Here is a 20,816-nt window from a genome sequence, read left to right on the forward strand (position 1 = left end):
ACATAGTGGTTCTGCCGCCTGGTCCCACTATGTTCGAAATTTTTCACAACGTTACCAAAATCTTTTAGGTACAATCCTCAAAAGGGAAGCCACATCGCAGTCTGTGTTTCTCGGATATAAATTATAGTGCATTACTTCTTGAACGACGCTTGTAGAAATTCTCTCGCTAGAACTCTCTTTAGTAGTGATTAATCGCATCCTTTTATTTAGACCAATTTGATTATTTCATTATGAAATTAAAATAATAATTTAAATTTTTCAAACAATATTTATTAAAATTAAAATTGTTACGAATATATTAAATTTTTGACAAAAATAATTAATAAATAACCTTTTTTTTTTTAAAAAAAAAGTTGACAAGTTATAATTTTTACGCCAGGTGGAAACGTATCCTGAGCAACGTCATCTTATACCGGTTAACAGGAATATTTTGGTGTTTTGCCTTCAAATATTGTTTGTGTGATTTAAATGAATACTGTTTTGTCCAGAGCGAATGCAATATTTGCATTCACATTAAGTGTTCTAGCGGGGTTAACATTTCTATGTTTTTTGTCAACGGCATTTAATAGTTATCAAGCCAAAGTTGTTGTTCGATCCGACAGAGCTGTCGTGTAAGTATTGAAAATCATTAGAAAATATCATTAAATATATCTTTCCCAATACATAAAAATATAAATGATGCAAGTGCTGTATACATTACAACATAATATCACGTGAATGCAGTATATTGTGTGAATGAATTTCAATAGAATATGTGATGATGTTGAGATGGAAAATGGAACTAGATAATGCTTATCCTTTTAATTAACACCTCTTGAGGTCAGTGAAGTATCATATGACATTAATAAGTTGCTGCATTCTGAATGTAATGTTTGTAACACATTGTTGAATTTCTGCTCAGTTTTATAAATTTTTGGTATGAGTACCTCATACCAAAAATTTATAAAACTGAGCAGAAAAGTACTTTCTGGTTATTTTGCTTATGTATATATATTTATATACAAATTACATTAATTGTTTGATGAGTTAACATTCTCACCATTTTGATGATAATTGCAATATATTATTTGTCTCTTATTTAGGTAAAGATATGAGAAAGCAGATATAAAAAAAAATGCATATGTTATGTATAGATGTGAAGGTTGAGTTAAAATGATAAATAATGACTTTTGAAATTTACTTTAATTAGAATAATAGAAGAAAATAGAGTAAAATTAAAGGAGAAATCCGTGTTTGTATTACAAAAATATGTAAGGATAATTGATGGATGATTTCTTCAATAGTGACATTGGATGATGTGGTTGGCTCCATGGTTTGGCAGTATTTTATCTGCATAAGTTATCGTTGGCACAATGTTAGAATTATACAGGGGTGATCAAATATAAACGGTAATTTTGCTATTCTGCTTAACACTCCGTTCTTAGCTATATGATGTAGAGGGCAGTTGATGTTTGGTTTGTGAGGTGTGGGTGAACTGGCTTGGTTGACGAGCCCGTGCTCGGTTCTGTTGTCAGCACAGCCATGACCGAGCAAAAGGTACATTCGTCTGTTGCATGATGCATCATCATAAAGTTTTTAACTAATGAGGGCGTTAAACCCTCGGAAATTTTTAGTCGATTGAAGGCACGGTTTGGGGACAGTACACTGTCTCAGAATCGTGTGTATACGTGGGCCAGAGAATTTAAGGGTGGGTGAAAACGTGTCAAAAACGAAGGTCCTAATCGATGCCCAAGAACAAGCCTTACAGATGACAACATCTGTGCCGTTCAAGAGCTTATTGAACATGATCGCCGGTTAACTGTTGAAGAAATCTCATTAGAAGTGGGTATCAGCTATGGGAATGTTCAATCCGTTATCACTGATCATCTTGGCTTCACAAAAATTAGTGCCCAATGAGTTCCTAGGTTATTGACCGGAAATCAAAAACAGGTCAGGTTGGAGATCGCTGAAAGACTTCTGAATTGATTTTGACAAGAAGGGGAGGATTTTCTGAGGCGCGTCGCCACATGTGATGAGACGTGGTTACATCATTACACTCCCAAATCGAAAATGGTGAGTAAAGAGTAGTGAAGGAAAGATGAAGGCTGCCCAGTGAAGGCCAAAACTCGTCTCTCAGCCGGAAAAGTTCTTGCAATGATTTTTTTTTGAGTTTTACTTATTGATTTTCTTCACAATCGATGAACAGTGAATGTGGCTTACTACTGCCAGTTGTTACAGTCGGCAAAAGCCGCCTATCGAAGCAAAAGACGAGGTATGCCTATTAGAAATGTCATCCTTCATGACAACACCAGGCCTCACACCACACTCTTGACAAGGAATAAATTAGAAGAAATGGGCTGTGAAACCCTCGAACACCCTCCTTATAGTCCAGTCTTGTCCCCCTGTGACTATTTTTTGTTCACACCCTTGAAGGAATCACTTGGAGGAAAACGATTCACAAGCAATGAAGAAATCAAGGAACACGTGCGCAATTGGCTCATAACTCGCCCTCAATATTTTTATGAGAGAGGGATAATGAAGCTTTCAAATTGTTGGAAAAAGTGTGTAGAGCTTGCAGGAGGATATGTAGAGAAGAACTAAACTTTTCACTTGTGTATATTATTAATCAATAAATGTCTAAAAAAAAATTTCTGTTTATATTTGATCCACCCTCGTAAGTTATAACAAAAAAGAATTCTGAGTCTAGGTGTAATTCCTCATATTTTGCATCAGTTTTTCTTACGTATCTACTTGTTTTGTCATATATGCCCAAAACTTGATCTCTGTTTTTAAAGATTTCTCTTAATTGTTTTCTGTGAAGATCCTTATATATATTAGTGAATACTTTAATTATGTGATATACATGTTGGATCTGTCTTGTACATTAACTATATGATGGCAATTAACTTCATGTTGTTATATCGCAGGCATGGGCAAATGCGGCTCTTTTTGAGTTACATGCAGCTCTTGCTGAAAGTGTTAATTTCTGTTTTTTATTATTATTTTTACAATTTTATTTTTATAATTTTGTGAAAATATGTTTATTAAAAAAATTCAATATTTGTTTTATATTATATTTATATTATATAATAAAATCACGCGCCTTACCATACTATCCACCACGACAGTACAGAACTGCGGCTCCCACTGAACTTTTGCTTGCCCACTCGTTATATCGTATAAGTATTTTTAGTCTTCTGTAAAGGAAAATGCTAATTTTAAGCTGTTCTGATTTTTTGATTTTAAGTTTGTTACTTCTTGTAAATTATTCAAGACTAAGTTTTAGAGATTCATTTTTCACAAAGGATTGTTCCCAAACTCATGATATCTTCTGGTTCATGTAAGTATGGTTACAACTTTGGCAGAATGTCAATGGTGCATGTACAGCAGAGATAATATCTTGCCTTTTAAACAAAAAAGATTTCCTATTTGAATTTAAAGTGACAATAATCCTGTTTAATATATTTCTTTGTACTCTGTATGGGTTTAGTATTGAATGTGTTAATGCTAAATGATGATACATTTTACTTAGAAATCGTAAAAAATGAATTTCTGCTTTCTACAAAGTATAGTATTATTAAGTTTTCATTTAATAATCAGCCAGTTACAAAATTAAAAAACTATATTTTCATTAGATTCAATTTAAATTATTAAAGATAAAATTTAAATAGATATATATTTTTTGTTTTATTAATTTCATATTTTCTATATAATAGGAAAAATGTTCCAGATTACAGTGCATCTAGAGAGAAGAATGATCTTGGATTTGTGACGTTTGATTTACAGACAGATATCCTTTAATTTTATTTTTAATATAATATATTATATTATAATATAATTAATATTATTATTAATATTATTATATAATTATTATAATATATTAAATTATAATATAATATTATTAGGGGGGACTGGAAAGTAATATTTTTTTTTCGTCAGATTAAAACAAATAATTTTATATATTTTTATTTTGGGCCAATGATGTAATCATCCTTATCAATATCTTTTGCCACCTTGGAAAAATTTTCAGTTCTGGATCTGTAGAACAAAGATGGTTTTTGATCAAAAAAATTGAAAATTCCATTTTTGACTTTTTCCACATTTCGAAATTTTTTACCACTCAAGAAATGTTGCAAAGACCTAAATAAATAGTAATCCGAGGGTGTGATATCAGGTGAATAAGGTGGGTGAGGTAACATTTTCTACTCCAATTCTTTGATTTTATCCAGAATCTTCCTTGCACAGTGTGGTCTTGCATTGTCATGCTGTAGATTGATGCCTTTTTTGTTTACAAGGGCTGGATACTTTTCAATCAAAGCTTGGTTTACTTGATCTATTTGTTGTCAATAAAGGTTTACAGTTATCGTTTGACCTGGTTCTAGCACCTCCAAATTGATTATGTTCCAAGTATTTCACCAAACAGACAACAGTACCTTTCTAGGGTGTAAGCCTGGCTTTAGGTAGCTAATGGAGTTTGATTTGGAGAGAGCCATTGTCTTTTATGTTTGAGATTGTCATAAAGGACCCATTTCTCATCTCCAGTCACCACACTATCAAGAAGTGCTTCTGTTTTAAGTTGTTGCAACAACAAATTACAGGTGATTGAACAATTAGCTTTGTTGAACCCAAACACCTTTTCCGTTAACTTTACCAATCTGCTTCAAATGTTCTTGAATGATTGACCAAGGTATGTTAAGCTTATCTGATAACTGTTCAATCGTTTGACATGGATTTGCTTCCACTTCTGTCCTTCCTGAATGAGGTGAGTCACAAAGATCAAAATTACCTGACCTCAATCTAGCAAACCACCTTTGGCATTTACAAACATCTAATGCGGCTGGATAAACATCACAAATGTTTTTTGTAGCTTTTGTTGCATCACTACATTTCTGAAACTTGAATAACATGCAATGTTGAATATACAACTTTTTTTGTCTTTGGCTTGACATTTCATCAAGCCAAAGATTAGAAAAGTATATTTGGGAATGTAAAACAGGGATGTTATAAAAATGAAATTCTTTTGTAAAACAAAAGATAAGAACTTTACTTGTAAGAAATATTTTGCACCACAACTTCAGCATATGCAATCAACTGATTAGCATTACATAAATGTTGATATGTGCAAAAACAACATTATTTTCTGGTTTCTGTTATAATAATTATTATTATTAATATTATTATGTTGGGTTTAGTGGATTATACTCGGTTGACACCGGTGGCTGTATACTATGCTGGACTAGAGTCAGGGCATTTATTCATTCTCCACAGATGCCTTATTTCCTGGCCGAGTTCTGTGTACTTGCTGACTTTTTCAGTGCATGTGTTTTGTACACTGTGAGTGTTTGGAATGGATATGTCTATAATGTACATGATTTTATTGTGTTTGTCAATGAGTGTGATGTCTGGTCTGTTGTGGTAAATTGTTTTATCTGTGATTATGGCTCTGTCGTAGTACATTTTGTGCGTGTTGTTTTCCAATACTGTCTGTGGAATGTATTTGTAGTATAGCTCGTGGATATCTAATAATTTGTATTTGTTTGCAAGCTCTTGGTGTATTATATTTGCTACTTGATTAAGTCTGTACCAAGAGCTTGCAACCGGAAGTGATGTGTTGTATAGTTTCTGGCATGTTGTGACATTTTCTGCATGTGTCATTTGTTAGTGTATCTTTGAGTATGTGTTTTCTGTAGTTTTTAGTATTTATGACTTGATCCTGTATGGCAATCATGAATCCTTCCGTCTCTCTAAAAAGACATCCTCAAGCTAACCAGCTGTTTGATGCAGTTTTGTCAACAAAATCCTGGGCCAGGTCATAAGGATGCCTGCCATGGAGTGCCTTTTGAGCCCACGATTGCTTAATGGTGTCTATGCTTTTTATATGTTGTGTTGTGTCCGTATGACATGAGTGTAAGTTTAGTGATGTGTTATTTGAGTCTGCTAGAGTTACTGCTTTATGTAACTGTGATGTTTCTTGTTTTTTGTAGAAGAACTCTCGCAGTGACTGTATTTGTTTGTAGTGAAGGTTAGCTATGTAAATCAGGCCACATCCACTGTCTACACGTCGAAGGGTTAATCTTTGTGGCAGATTTAGGATGTTGATGTTTATGCTTAATGAGTGTTGTTCTTGTTTTCCTTTGGAGTTGCTCGAGATCTGTGTGAGTTCTTGTATAACTCCAAAAGAATATGTGAGTACTGGGATGACATATGTGTTTATTGCTTTGACTGTATGTTTTGCATTTAACTGTGTTCTGAGAATAGCATTTAACTTACTTTGGTATTCTTTAATTAATCTTTGCTTTATTTGTGTATGTTCTGTTAGTTTGGCCTGTTGGAATCTTAAATACTTGTAGAACTCGCTCTCTTCCATGGATTCAATAACATCTCCATTTCCAAGTGCAAAATCATTCTTTCTTCAGGATTCCTTTTTCTGTGTGAAGTGTTTTGCATTTATCTAGGCCAAATTCCATTTGTATGTCCTTGGTGTATGAATGTGTGATTTGTAGTGAGTTGATGAAGTTGTTTTTGTGTGGATGCATAAAGTTTTATGTCATCCATGTACATGAGATGTGACAGTGTAAACTGTGTTGTTTTTTCATGTCTGATATTGTAACCCTATTGCATGTTGTTTAATGTTGGATAATGGGTTCAGGGCCCAGCAGAAGCAGAGAGGAATGAAGGAATCGCTTTGAAAAGTTCCTCGCCTGATGAATATTTGGTTTGTTTGTATGGAAGTGTTACTAACCCTGAGATGTAGTGTTGTTCTCCAGTGCTGCATAGTGTTTTGGAAGAATGCAATGAGTGATGGATGTATTTGTATGTACATGTGTAGAATATGTAGCAGCCAACTGTGTGGAATACTGTCGAATGCTTTTCTGTAGTCTATATATGCCATGTGTATGTTTCTGTGTTGTTTGTGTGCTTGCCATAGAATGACTGAATCTATGAGTATGTTCTTTGCATCCCCTGTGATTTCTACAGCAATCTTTTTGTTGTTCTGTAAGAATGTTGTGTTAGTCAACATGTTTGTATATTTTATTGTTGTTATTATTATTAAATTTAATTTATGAAAAACAAAAAGACTTGCTTTATGTCCTTTGGTCTTCATATCAAAAACATAATTATATACATATGTTAATAATACATATACATATATTGCATTTCTAAAATGTCAAACTAAAATGTCTAAAAGTAGATGACCATAGCATATGTGTAATATACAGTGTGTCCCATAAAATAATAAATAGTAAGTTTGTAAATAGTTTAAAAATTCATAAAAGTTGAAAGAATTGATATATTTGAATGCAGTTTGCATAAAAGTTATTCTCACAAAGGGGGATTTTTTTTTTTAGTAGAGAAAAAGAAAATAGTTCAAATTTTTGTTGATAGAGGGCACTGAATGCAAGAAAATCACTGGAATTCCACAGAAAAATTATGTTTATTTGCATGCAGGTAAATGTTTACATTTACATGCATATCACAGCACTAGAGAACTTGTTCTATGTGTCTGCCATCACCACAAATGACAGTTTGCAGGCGATGTTGCAGTGGTTGCAACTTGTAAGGATACAATTGTAACAAACCATGAAGGATATGGAATACTAATATCCTTGGTATTTCAGTTATTCAAGCCAGTTCTCCTGCACTACTTACTGCACTCATTGACTGTTCCCTCAGAGTCTCCATTTGCGAAGCCACATCAGAGGTACGGACCTTTGATAAACGTGGTGCACCACTGCATGAGCGATTACACAAACTTCCCGTTTCTTTGATACGTCATACTAGGGAAACCAATCCAGCAGGAGTGATTGGACTTGAACCTTTCTTCATTCTCTTTGATGTCCTAAACCTTCATAAAGTTTCAGCTGGCGATTCATGGCTGAGAGAAAACAACTTCACCAATAGTGCTTTATCCACCAACGTCAGCATCATAATGAAAACCGTATGTCAGCACCAGTAGCAGGTAAATTCAGAAGTGAACTGTTAATTGTACCCTCTGCATTTTATAAGACTCAGATTTGCACAATTTCAGTAATTTTCTTGCGTTCAGCTCTCTCTATCGACAAAAATTTGAACTATTTTATTTTTCTCTACCCAAAAAAACCGCCCTTTGTGAGAATAACTTTTACGCAAACTGCATTCAAATATACCAATTCTTTTAACTTTTATGAATTTTTAAACTATTTACAAATTTATGGGACACCCTGTATATAATACAAATAATGATGCAACCATGGGGCCTAGACTCGTCAGGACACAACTTGGATAGTATTGTCTAAGTTAGTATCTATAAGTAGATGGATTACAAGCATTAGAAAAAAATTATAAGAGCATTTAGAAGTTCAAGAGATTGGATAGAAGAATACAAAATAAAGTTTGACACAAAGATACTGGTTAGAACTATAAGCAGAGTTACACACAACCAAACAATTGAACCTAACAATGTTTATTGTATATGGATGAAGATATTTGTTTAAATAAAGGCTTTTTAATTTTGCTGGTTTTTTTGGTGTGTTGCAGAATGAAAAATAGAACAAGTAAATCAGGATATGTTTTTGTATTTTCTGCGGCATTTTCAAAGATTTTATAAAAATAATGTTAATATCAAACAGAATTAGTTAAATTTATGATTTCAATATATTGACTTCTTAAATACAGTTATAACCATCTTTTTGAAGTGGATTGCTGTAAACTCTAGTGGTGTCCATTTTATAAACTTGATGTTTTACAAAACTGGTATCATAACTAATGATGCCAATAAAACATTTGTACGACATACCACTGAAAATTCAGAGGAAAAAAACAAAAAAAAAAAAAAACAAAGCCATTATGAACCTTGGTTCATTTTATGTCCTCCATGTGACATGATTTTACAACCAGCCAGATCCAGATGTAATCCAAGAGTTGATAATCCGAAAAACTGATGATGATAGAAGATATTGTCCTTTGGATTTATAACATGTTCTTTGTGTTAGTTCTAATAATATGTGGCAAAAGTTGATATCAGGGTGATAAGTGTAGTCAGAAAATAGTTTTAAATAGAACTTGAATAATTACATCTAATTTGTTTTATTTCATATTGATTGCATTAAATTTGGTGCAATAACCAGGTAAATCATTTCATTTTCAAGGCTCTTTCTGGGTTTGGAATAAAAATTTTTTCCTGGTGCACAATAGTAGTTAACTCTAATTATTTTTAGTAATGTTCGTAATTGTAATTAATTATCTAATTCCCTGCTAGATTTTGAAACAATTTGTCTTATAAATACGTGAAGAAAGCAGTTTTGATTATTTCATTTGGTATCAGTTGCAGATTGTATGAGTTTACATATACTGTTTATGTTAAACATTGCTCTATATAATGTGATCATATACAACAGAACATCAAAATTTGATTAAGTTTAATATAAAAATTATGCTAAAGGTTCTTTGTTTTAAAATATTTGTGTTTACAGCTAAAAGTGTAACAATTTGAACACCTGGCTTCTATACTTGATTAATGAAAATATGATAAAATATCATAAACGAAATGAAATTTATTTTTAACACATGAAAATTCTTGAACAAAGTTCCATGATGCAGAGATTATGTTAATATTATGATGATGATACATAATATAACAAAACAGAGTAATTTAAATTATTTAATATTGGCCTATAAAAATATCCATAAAATTCAAAATATAGGAAAAGGTCAATAAGCTAGTGTAAACTATCTTTAGTAATTTAAGAAAATTAAATAATAATCAAATTAAATTTTTTCCATATGTAATGTGATCAAGATTGAATTTAATTTAAATTGATGATTTTATTAAAATGATATATAGAAGTATTGTTAACGTTAATTTATAAGTTTATAAATATTTTTGTGACATATTCCTAAAAACTATTAGAAATTACTGTAATAGTTTTTAGGAATGTGTCACAAATTAAGAAATTTAGTCAGAATTGATTTATTCTTTATTTGCGTTCTTACAATTTGGCATTACTATTTTATTAATTAAACAAATACTGTTTATATATGCATATTAAATCTCTCTCCTAATATTTGATAAATTAAATTTATAATAAAGCTTCAATTTTACAATTAAAACTTGAATTTTTTTTCAATGATTAGATGAAAAATTATATTATTTTTATCTTATAACAAAAATTGTTTATGTACATTTTCATGTTAAAATACATATACAACTTCTTAACTTCTCTCAAATCTTACAAGTCTGTTTAATTGGAACGTAAAACAACTTTTCTTGTATCTCACTGCAGAATATGTTACTGAAAACAATGTAAGTATATATTTTTTGTTAAATTTTAATTTTTTTTATTCATAACAAATATTTTTTATGTATAAATTGCACTGTGTTTAATGTAAATGTTTTATATTATATAAAATATATATAATTTATTTTAAAATGTATTTAAAGTTAAATTTTCAGGTTTTTTTTAATAGAACAATAAATGAGTTATTTACACTTAGGCATTCTAATGTTCTTTGTTGCTTTGGAAGAAAGCTGTTACTTTATCAATTTTTTTTCTGTATAATATTTGAACAATATTTCAAAAAAAAAAAATGTTTACCTAAATTAAATTAGCTTTATATCAACTTATTGGTTTATTTTATACAGTTTTTAATAATGAAAAAAATTAGGATGGTTATGAAAATTACATTAAATATGAATTTGTATTTTATACTATAATTATAATGGAAATTGCTTCTAAAAGTTTTTTAGTACTAACAAGTAAGACTAAAACAAGTACAGTAGTGAACCGAAAATCGGAATCAATTGGGGACTGGGATTGTTCAGATTAGGGATTTGTTCCGATTACCCATTATGTATGAATAAGTATATTAACCTGTCCGATGTTCAAATTTTTCTCCGTTGCGTGTCGCTTCATGTTGAATTTTCGTCGATTTTAAGCCTAACGAAAATTTTTATAATAATAATCGAGGCTATCATATCATTAAAAATTATTTCTGCATTTTGTACAAACAAAGTAAATATATTGAAGAATATAAAAACATGAAAATTATACTTTAGAAGTAAATTTAGTATCAAAAACGTTCGATTCAGCACGACACAGTCCGACTGAAAATCGTGCCGATTACCGGCGATTCCGATTACTGGGGTTCCGATTTACGAGTCTCTACTCTACTGTACTGTATTATAATTTAATATATTGGAATTCCTTTAATGGTCCAAGTTTATAAACATTCAGAAGATTTAAAATATTTTAATTGTTTTGATAATTTAGTTCCTCATTTGAAAATTAAATTATTCCTTTTGACATTGAATAGGTTTGTTATTGGGAATTTTGATAAAATATTGTGTTCGGTAGTGTGAGTTTGAAAATAATAAAGAAACAAAATTCTGAAATGTTGGATTTTATAACTTTGTTATTTTATATCTGATAAACAAAAATTAAGGCACCAATAATTAAAAATGTAAGAAAAGAAATACATAATTATAATATATTATTTTAAAAATATTTATGCTTATACATTTGAAACAGAAACATTTGAAGAGTCCATTTTGAAAATGAACATTCTAGAGTAAATCTAGATTTTTTTTTTTAATCCTCATGTTTCTTGAACATGTATCTTTCTTTCAATCTATAACATTATTAATGTTTCTACTATCAGTAATTTGTAAAGGACTTAATCATAATAGTAATAGTAAAAATACTGAATCTAAGTAAAACCGTCTTTTAGATATTTTGTGTGTAAAGTCTGAAAACAGTTCGTTAGATTCCATAATGTCAGTTATTCAGCATTATTGCAGTAAAATATTTTCCAAATACAGTGAAAACTGCTTAGGCAACCACCTGCATTTAACGGGCATCTGTCAAAACTGGCAAAAATTTCTGGCACAAAATAGTTTATACATAGTCATTGTATAAGTTATCCATATTAAACGACCAACTGTGTAATGGGACCATGGGCATAGATTTTTGGTCCGAAACAACATACAACAACTGTAATAAGCAACCATTTCTAATAATCTATCTGGTCTAAACTATTGTTCGAACCCATCTTAACAACTTTTCTCTCTCCTAATATAATGAATTAGTCTAAACTCTTGTTCGAACCACCTCCGGCACTTCTTCCACCCTTGAAATTAGGTGCAGGTGTTAATGAATTAGTCTAGCAACAAAGGAAATTCATTTCAGTTTGTTCGAAATTGTCTGAAAATGAAAGAAATGCAAAGTGCTGTCGTTAGAAAATCATGTTAAAGTTATCAGAGAAAGTGAAAATGGTTTATCACAACGGCAATTTAGCTGTAAAGTTTAACTGTGGGAAAATGACATTTATTTTACCATAGATCTACAGTATTTTCCTTAGGGGTATAAAATATTGTACATGATACAATTAATCGGCTGATCTTGTTGTTTGATAAAATTTATTTTATTTATTTATTTTTTGATGCTCATATACAGTACATGTACGATAAATAGTTTGTATCAACCTACCTTATTTCTGCAATATTTTTAGAAAAATAATATTCAAGTAATTTTTGCATGCAAAATGTTAAAAAAAAAATAAACACATTAATGCAAAAATCAGTTTTACAGGCAAACCTCCCATTTTTGATTCCATGATTGTCATTGGACAATCGCGGAATGTAATGAAATCATATTATGAGAAAAAATAATAAAATCGTTTTATTATTAATTAATAATTTTTCTTACTGTACTTAAGAAAATATTAAATATTAAAAAAATACAGTATTTTTTAAGTTAAAATAAGATTAAACTAACAAAAACCAAAACCAAAGTGATGGAGAGATACGACACGCTTGTATATTGATGAAGTAATACATGTAACTGAAGAGCAAATGAAAAGAACCAATTTGAATTAATTAAGTCAGAAAGAAGAAAGTGTGCATTATAATCAAGAAAATGCAAGTATTGTATTAATCTCTAAAATATTGGTATTAAATCTGTCTTATAAAATCACGACGACTCCTGTAAATCGAGTTATCCGATAAGAATAAAATACAATACCAATATAGCTATATTGATGAAAAAATTTGCGTATTTTTGCTCACCTCGAGTTTTTCTTAGTAGAAATGGTTAAAAAGTGCACAAAATAAATACGGAAATACAGATATTACAGCACCACCTGTCTAAAAGACCACTTTTTGAAGGAACCATAGATGGTCACCATAGACAGGATTTACTGTACAAAACTGTTATTTTATATGTAAATATTTTATTTAATACTGAATAATCAAATATGAATAAAACACACCTTTAATAATCCAGCAAATAAATAGTAGCAACATAAAAATGTTTTCAGCCATTTTCTAACGATCTTCTTCAGTTAACATAAAATAGAACATAAATATGAAAATAAGAATTCTGAGATGAAAATATAATTGTGACAGAAAATGTAATTGTGGTTGATAAAATAAATGAACACAGAAATAATATAAATTAAGCAGAATAATCAAAATTGTGACAGGAAATATATAAACTGTATATAAACTTCTATTATTATATAAATTTGTTTGGTTATATAATTGAATCAACATTACTTAGAAAAGGGTCTGTGTACTGAACAAATGAAAAATTTTGAAGTTTAAACAGGCTGAAATCTTTTCTACAAGACCAAATCAATCTTTGCTATAAACATTCTTAATAAAATAAAAGTGAATTCAAATATTCACGAATAGTTTATCATTCATTCAAAAACACAAACATGTCAGTTGGTTATTTTATCTTGTATGATAAAATAATTGGATGTGTTTGTGTTATTAATTATTATTTATTGAATTCAAAGTTTCTAGAATAAAGAATATTTAACTACAGTCAAATAATTATTATTATTAGTAATTTTTGGTAATTGTCATGCTTCCTTAGTATTATCATCAGTACTTTTAATTTTTATTCCATAAGAATTGCAGTATATTTGAACATAAATTCTTTTCTATATTTATTATGAATTTACAGTAGTATACATGTTTTTAAACATTGTTTTCTTTAAGTTTATTTAACAGTAATTATTGGAAAATTCATTATAGTATGTTACAAAGAAATAACTTGAATAATAAAAAATAATATTAAATAGTTGTAACAAATTTTATTACTATATATTGAGTATCTATTAAAACATAAATGATAATGAAATTTTATATGTGGAAAGAAAATATTTATATAAGAATTTTAGGAGTCCATACTTATGAAATACAGAGGTATATATTATTCTATTAATTTAAATGGATATAATATAACATATCTTATGATGAGATAAATGAACCTTCTATAAAATTTCTAAAATTTTATATTTGAGATCATAAGAAACCTGAAGCTATAGAATTTTAAATCTTTTATAATAGCTTTAAAATTTCTCTCTTAAAATTTTATACACACTAATGTAGAAGATTTGTTAATGTCATAGTAAAGAAATAAATTAAAATATTTAAAAAGTACCTAAAATTTAATTTAGCAATACTTTATATTTTATGAACTTGATCATAAATTTTTAAATAATTTCAATTTCTTTCTTTTTATGTAGGTTTTGAATCAAGTTGTACTTTGGGATAAAATTATTCAGAGAGGAGAAAATGCAATTTTGGATTTCAAGAAATTAAATACTAAGTATTATTTTTGGGATGATGGGAATGGCTTAAGGTAAATTGAATATGAATATTATTTATCTACTGTTAAATTTAATAAATTAGGTATATGGAAGTGAAATTCTAAAAAACATTTCTATAAAACTATGCTAAATTTTATTTTATTATTTTTTATTAAATATTATATATTATTTATTTCTTCTACCACTATATCTGACAATATATATTTGACAATCATGATTAGATTTAAACTTAGTTTTGTTTATTTCTATAAGTTATATGCTTACTAGATTCCAAATTCATTAAATTTACTGATAATAATTGAGAAATTATTCCAGTTTCTTGTAGTATTTTGAGTATAAATTAAAAATAACTCTTCTGTACAGTATTACTTGATAATATAAGTGTAGTTTTAATTCTGAATAGTAAATTTTTCAACAAAGCACAGGTTAAAATTGTAATTACAGTTTTAATCCAATTTTGCAATTCATCAAATAAATTTTTTAATATTTTAAAATGTTGATGTTTTCAATTGCTTTTATTTTGCATTCCTATTAAAACACAGGTCGTCGAGAGCTTATATGAGGCCTAGAGGCAGAGTGGGTCCTTTTATCTTTTTTCCTCCTCTCACAAATAAATGTCTAAAATTTATTTTGAAGCACAACAGGTTCTCAGATTATGTTTTATATATTCAATTTTGAAAAAATGTGATGTAATAATCAGTATACATCTGTTTAAAATATATTCTCAGTTAAAAATTATACATGTAGCACAGTTAAATTCTTTGGCCATTATTGGTAACATTTACATAGGACATATTGATGATATTTACTGAAAATTTGTACCATTGGACACCTTAAAATATAGTTAAATTTTTCAACTATTGTCTTGATGCATACTAGCTTCAGAGAAGATCCATCCCATGTGGTCACTTACAAATTAACAAAGCTTTCCTTAATTGCTTTTATTTGTAATTCATAGCAAGATTTCTATTTACAAACTAAAACTTTTAAACAATTTAGCTTTAATTTGACAGTTCTGATTCTAATATTCATTTATCCTTTTAAATCAGCTCTTCCTAGCTACTTATTCTTTCTTCTTCTTCCCTAGCTTGCACTTTGCATTTTTAATTTTTTTAATTTTTCAAGTACTTTTCAAAATATGAATCAATGAGCACAAAGCTTTGGCTTTGTGGAGGACTTATCACACGCTATTGACATTGTCAGAGTAATCACACAGAAGTGGATAGACACCGGTTTTTTATGACAACAATATGCATTTTGGACAAGTTGTTTGTCCCTCTTCAGCCACTTTTGTTACAATTTGATGGGCTTACAGGCAGGCATCTACAAAAATACAAGCAGTTTTTCATTGCAAACATTTGGGTAAATAAACTATGGAAATACAGTAGAGAGTCGTTAATTGGAACACTGGTAATCGGAATCGCTGGCAATCGGCACGATTTTCAGTCGGACTGTTGTGCTGAATCGAACGTTTTTGATACTAAATTTACTTCTAAAGTATAATTTTCATGTTTTTATATTCATCAATATATTTATTTTGTTTGTACAAAATGCAGAAATAATTTTTAACTATACGATAGCCTCGATTATTATTATAAAAATTTTCGTTAGGCTTAAAATCGACGAAAATTCAACACGAAGCGACACACAACAGAAAAAAATTTGAACATCGGACAGGTTAATGTATTTTTTCGTACATAATGGATAATTGGAACAAATGACTAATCGGAACAACCCCAGTCCCCAATTGATTCTGATTTTCGACTCTCTACTGTAAACATAATACATTTTTAATTATGTTTGTTTCCATAGTTTATTTATTTCACAATTAATTTTATTAAGCAACAGTTTTAATTTCTGGTTGATATTTGTATGGAAAACATAATATGGTCCATTTATTTTGAAAGTGGTGTAAGTCCATTTTTGGAAAAAATTGAGAAATCACATAATATACATACAATTTAGTGTGAATTTTTTATTTATAAACAATTCACACTTAGCATTTTAAAATAACCATATGCTTTGATCAATTAAAAATTCATTGGTAAATGACATTGCATAACCATTGATTATGAAAGTGGTGTAAGTCCATTTTTTGCAGTCTAAGCACTTGGGCTGTCCATAAAATTACATCTGCATTTTTCTTGAAATTTTACTCTCTTCCCTCTTGTCCCAGCTTGTCCAAGTTTTTGTAACCCCTACACCTCTTTGGACATCCAACATAACTCAATTCCTGTTAAAACTTTAATCACTTTATGAATGATAGATATCATAAGTAGAAATGAAACATACAAGAAACTTTGAATAAATATAATAAAATGCATAAACTCTATAAAATCTAATGAAATAAATGGATGTCCACTAATGCTCAACCCCCCTCTTGTCTGACCAGTGTGGACATCATTTATGGACAGCCCCTTACAACAGAGGAGTAAAACTACGAATATTACCAACAAATGTACAATTTAATGGAATGGAAAAAAAATCTAAATGAAAAGCAGTGTTTAATGGTAAGCTCATAATAATGATAAAACTTATTGTTAAACTATTTTATGATAAAACTTATCATCAAATAGTTTAACAATAAGTAAATATTTTTAATGTTCAGAATAAACAACACTATTTTAGTTCTTGTTATTATATATAAACAATCAGAATAAAACACAATATGTTTCAACTTAAATTGAGTTTTGCATAATAGAAATTTAATGAATTTTATAGTTCAATAATTATGAAAGTGGTGTAAGTCCATTTATGTCCCAGAAAGAATATATTAGTTTAGTTAAATTTACATAGAAGTCATTATGCAATCAACTTACATATTTTTAAAGTCATAGAAACAATGTCAAACTTAGTACACTTTATTTATATTTTTGAATCAACTAAAATGCAAGTGTTTAAATATCTTGAAAGAAGAAAAAATGGACTTACACCACTTTCAAAATAAACGGTCCATATAACATCTGTGAAAAATCCCAAAAATCCACACATCAGCAACAAAATAGAATGTACCTTTTAAGTATGTATAAAAATGTAATTTTGAATTATTTTAATCATAAACCTAAATGTTTGTAACGAAAAACCACTTGTATTTTTGTAGACACCTGTAAACCCACCAAATTGTAACAAAGGCAGCTGAAGAAGGACAGACAACCTGTCTGAAATGCATACGGTATGCATTTCAGACAGGTTGTCATAATAAACATGTCTCTATCTTCTGTGTGATTATTTCAACAATGTCAATAGTGTGTGATAAGTCCCCCATAGAGCCAAAACTTAGTGCTCATTGATTTATATTGTAATATAGGACAAAAAGCAAACCTGTCAAAAATTAATGTGTCTTTTTTTTGAACAAAACCTCTATTTGTGTTTAATTTTTAGCTTATCCAAACTGTTTTCATTTTATATGTTAAATTTTATATTGTTAAAACTGCTGTATTTTAATATAGCATTTGTATAACTTTGTAATTATAACTCGTACTTGTGTAATTATAGCTTTTATGATTTGCAATATTTTGTTGAAATTACAAATTTAAAATAATTCTTATGTACTTTAATTTTTTAAAATAAACTCTGTACTTTGATTTTTCAAAATTCAAAAACTAATTTTATACTTAATTTAGATCAATACATGCTTTTTATTTATTTAACATATTTAATTTTAAATATTTCACATGCAAATTTTTTGTAGTCATTGTACGTAATTGTAAAGATGAAGTGCATAGCTCTTCAAAAAATAATGAATAATAACTTAATTATAATTCTATCTTAAGTTATATATCTGCATTAAATATGTTAAATATTTTCAAAATTTATAACTGCTAGAACAGCATAAATTTCTGAACATAATTTCAAAAAAATCTATTCAAAAATATATCTTGTTTGATTTATATTAATGTTTTATTTTTTGACATAATTTGAGGACACTTTGTAACATTTACTGTGGATAATCTGCCAAAGAATATATAATAAATATATTAATGTATTGATATACTTTTATTATGTGAAGTATTTTAATAATTAAAAGAATACATTTTTATTTTTCAGAGGAAACAAAAATGTTACATTAACATTATCTTGGAATATCATTCCTAATGCCGGTAGCCTTCCAAATATTGTAGGAACAGGAAGCCACAGTTACAGTTTCCCTACAGAATATACCACATCGCGTCTGTAAAAAGTAAAGCATCCACATCTTTTAAGGAGCCTTACTACCATCCATCATTATCAGAAATCTTGGATAAATAGTTGAAAATTTGTTGTCTATACTTTAATAATGTGATTAACTGAAATTTATGAAACAATCCAACATATACTTCAGTATTTATTAAAGAAAAAAAAATAGAAATTAATTTATTCATTTCTCATTTTATGTTAAAATATTTTATTTGGAGTGCAGTATTTATATTTAATTGTAAAACTTAATTACAGAATTTGTTAGATTTTTTTTTATCTGAGTTCTTTTTATGTTCTATTTTGTTTACTGATAAATGCAATTTTATCAGAAGTATCTAAGTTCAGAAAAATTATGTAACACTGAAAGAAATATAAAATTTTTAATAAAGATGACAATAATTTTCAACTTAAAGTTTACATATATACATTTTTTTATTCTTTCACTGTATAAAAATAAATGTTTAGAATCAACATAAGTTTGAAGAAATTTATAAAATTAAATATTAAGGAGAAAGTTGAAAACCAAAAGAAAGAAATATTTTCAAACCTGTTAGACTATTGTGTAATAAAACCGTAAAGTAATTCAGTTTTTGATAGATTCACTTTATTTTAAGTTAATTACTCTATTTAGTAAGTTATTTTGTGATGTATTCCAAGAATCTATTAAATTTTTCATTTTATTGTTCAAGAGAAATACATTGTAACTAACTAGAAATGACAATCCTTTTTTTCCCTCATTCAATACATATACATCTTCCCTTCTATTCTCTTTCATTTTGATTATCACCACAGAGAGAATATGAGAGATTTTAATCATTATTCTCTATTATTCAAATTAATCATATAAAAAGTATGATTTATCTTAAAGAGTGAGATCAACCATCTGTACAGTACATTAAGATGCCATCTTATTGCTGTAAGGCTTCAACACAGTGACAGGTATCAGAGGTCATGGAAGTCAATACCCAGCCTTTAAAATAATAATACTGTAGGAATCCAAGTTTGAATTTGATGAAAACTCATAATTTTCCATGGGTGACAGTAGTTTGAGATCTGGTTGTTGGGGCAATGATGGAGAATCATCATTTACCCAACAATAAAAAAATACAAATAGAACTATAGAAAAACAGCATGCATCAACATTCCCACATTAATAGAAAATAGAAGGGTAAAAAGAAATATATTAAACATGTATGTCGTCATAATTTCTATATTAATGTTATATAAACTAATGTCTGTAATGTAATTTTTGAAACAATTTTCTGTACATACTGAGGAATTCTAATACAAAATAGCTTAAACACTGCCTACTTTTTATTCCTTTCATTCATTCAATTCAGACTGTATCTGTAGGCTGTTAAATGCCAATTGCCTGTTTTTATGTGATAGGCAGTACACACAGTATTGAATAAAAAATCATTGTAAACATAACCATTTTCGAGGTAATTTACTTACCTGGAATTTTTAAGAATTTACAATTCTAAGATGTATACGAAAATGGAAGGAGGACATGTGAAATAGCTGCTAACTGACGTAAAGATATGGCAACATTTATGACCCCTGCAACAGGTAGAAGCCAACAAGTCAGTCATAGGAATTGTTAATATTTCAAATAGTTGAGTTTTCCATCTGTTTACTAAAGTGCTTTTACTTCGTACGATGTATACTATCTGAATGCTTATTATTATTTTTTAACACCCTGCAAATTTGGTCTGGACACACAACCAGCCTGGTGAGTCAGATTTCCTGTAAAACTCTTAATTATGGTTGCCATACCATTTTAGAGAATAATAATTGATCATCATTCTCTAAGAATAAATCATATATTAGAAGTTAATACAAAAATCTGTATTGGTAATTTTTGCTAATTGTTAACTGATGGAAGTAGACCAAAGTATATGATTAGACTGTTATACTGTACAATGTTAAAATAAAATCCTGATGATGAAAACAATAATGTATGTTGGTTATTTACTTAACGAAAATTTAAAGGTAAAACTTTGAACAGATTTTCTTCAAATTTTATGGAAAACTGCAACTTGGCTGTATTTTTCGATCTTAATGGT

General features: G+C 28.8%; 1 protein-coding gene across 1 annotated transcript; it reads left to right on the plus strand.

Moving 5' to 3' along the window:
- Positions 1-372: 372 nt before the first annotated feature.
- Spase22-23 (Signal peptidase complex subunit Spase22-23) lies at positions 373-19,162 on the plus strand. The gene is made up of 5 exons (XM_067276558.1): positions 373-611; positions 3,696-3,769; positions 10,185-10,261; positions 14,491-14,606; positions 18,622-19,162. Exons 1-5 carry the CDS (start codon positions 469-471, stop codon positions 18,749-18,751), a joined length of 540 nt encoding a protein of 179 aa, XP_067132659.1. The 5' UTR covers positions 373-468; the 3' UTR covers positions 18,752-19,162.
- Positions 19,163-20,816: the final 1,654 nt, after the last annotated feature.

Source organism: Centruroides vittatus, unplaced genomic scaffold (genome assembly GCF_030686945.1).
Source record: "Centruroides vittatus isolate TY-2023 unplaced genomic scaffold, ASM3068694v2 contig_7, whole genome shotgun sequence".
Taxonomy (NCBI): Eukaryota; Metazoa; Arthropoda; class Arachnida; order Scorpiones; family Buthidae; genus Centruroides; species Centruroides vittatus.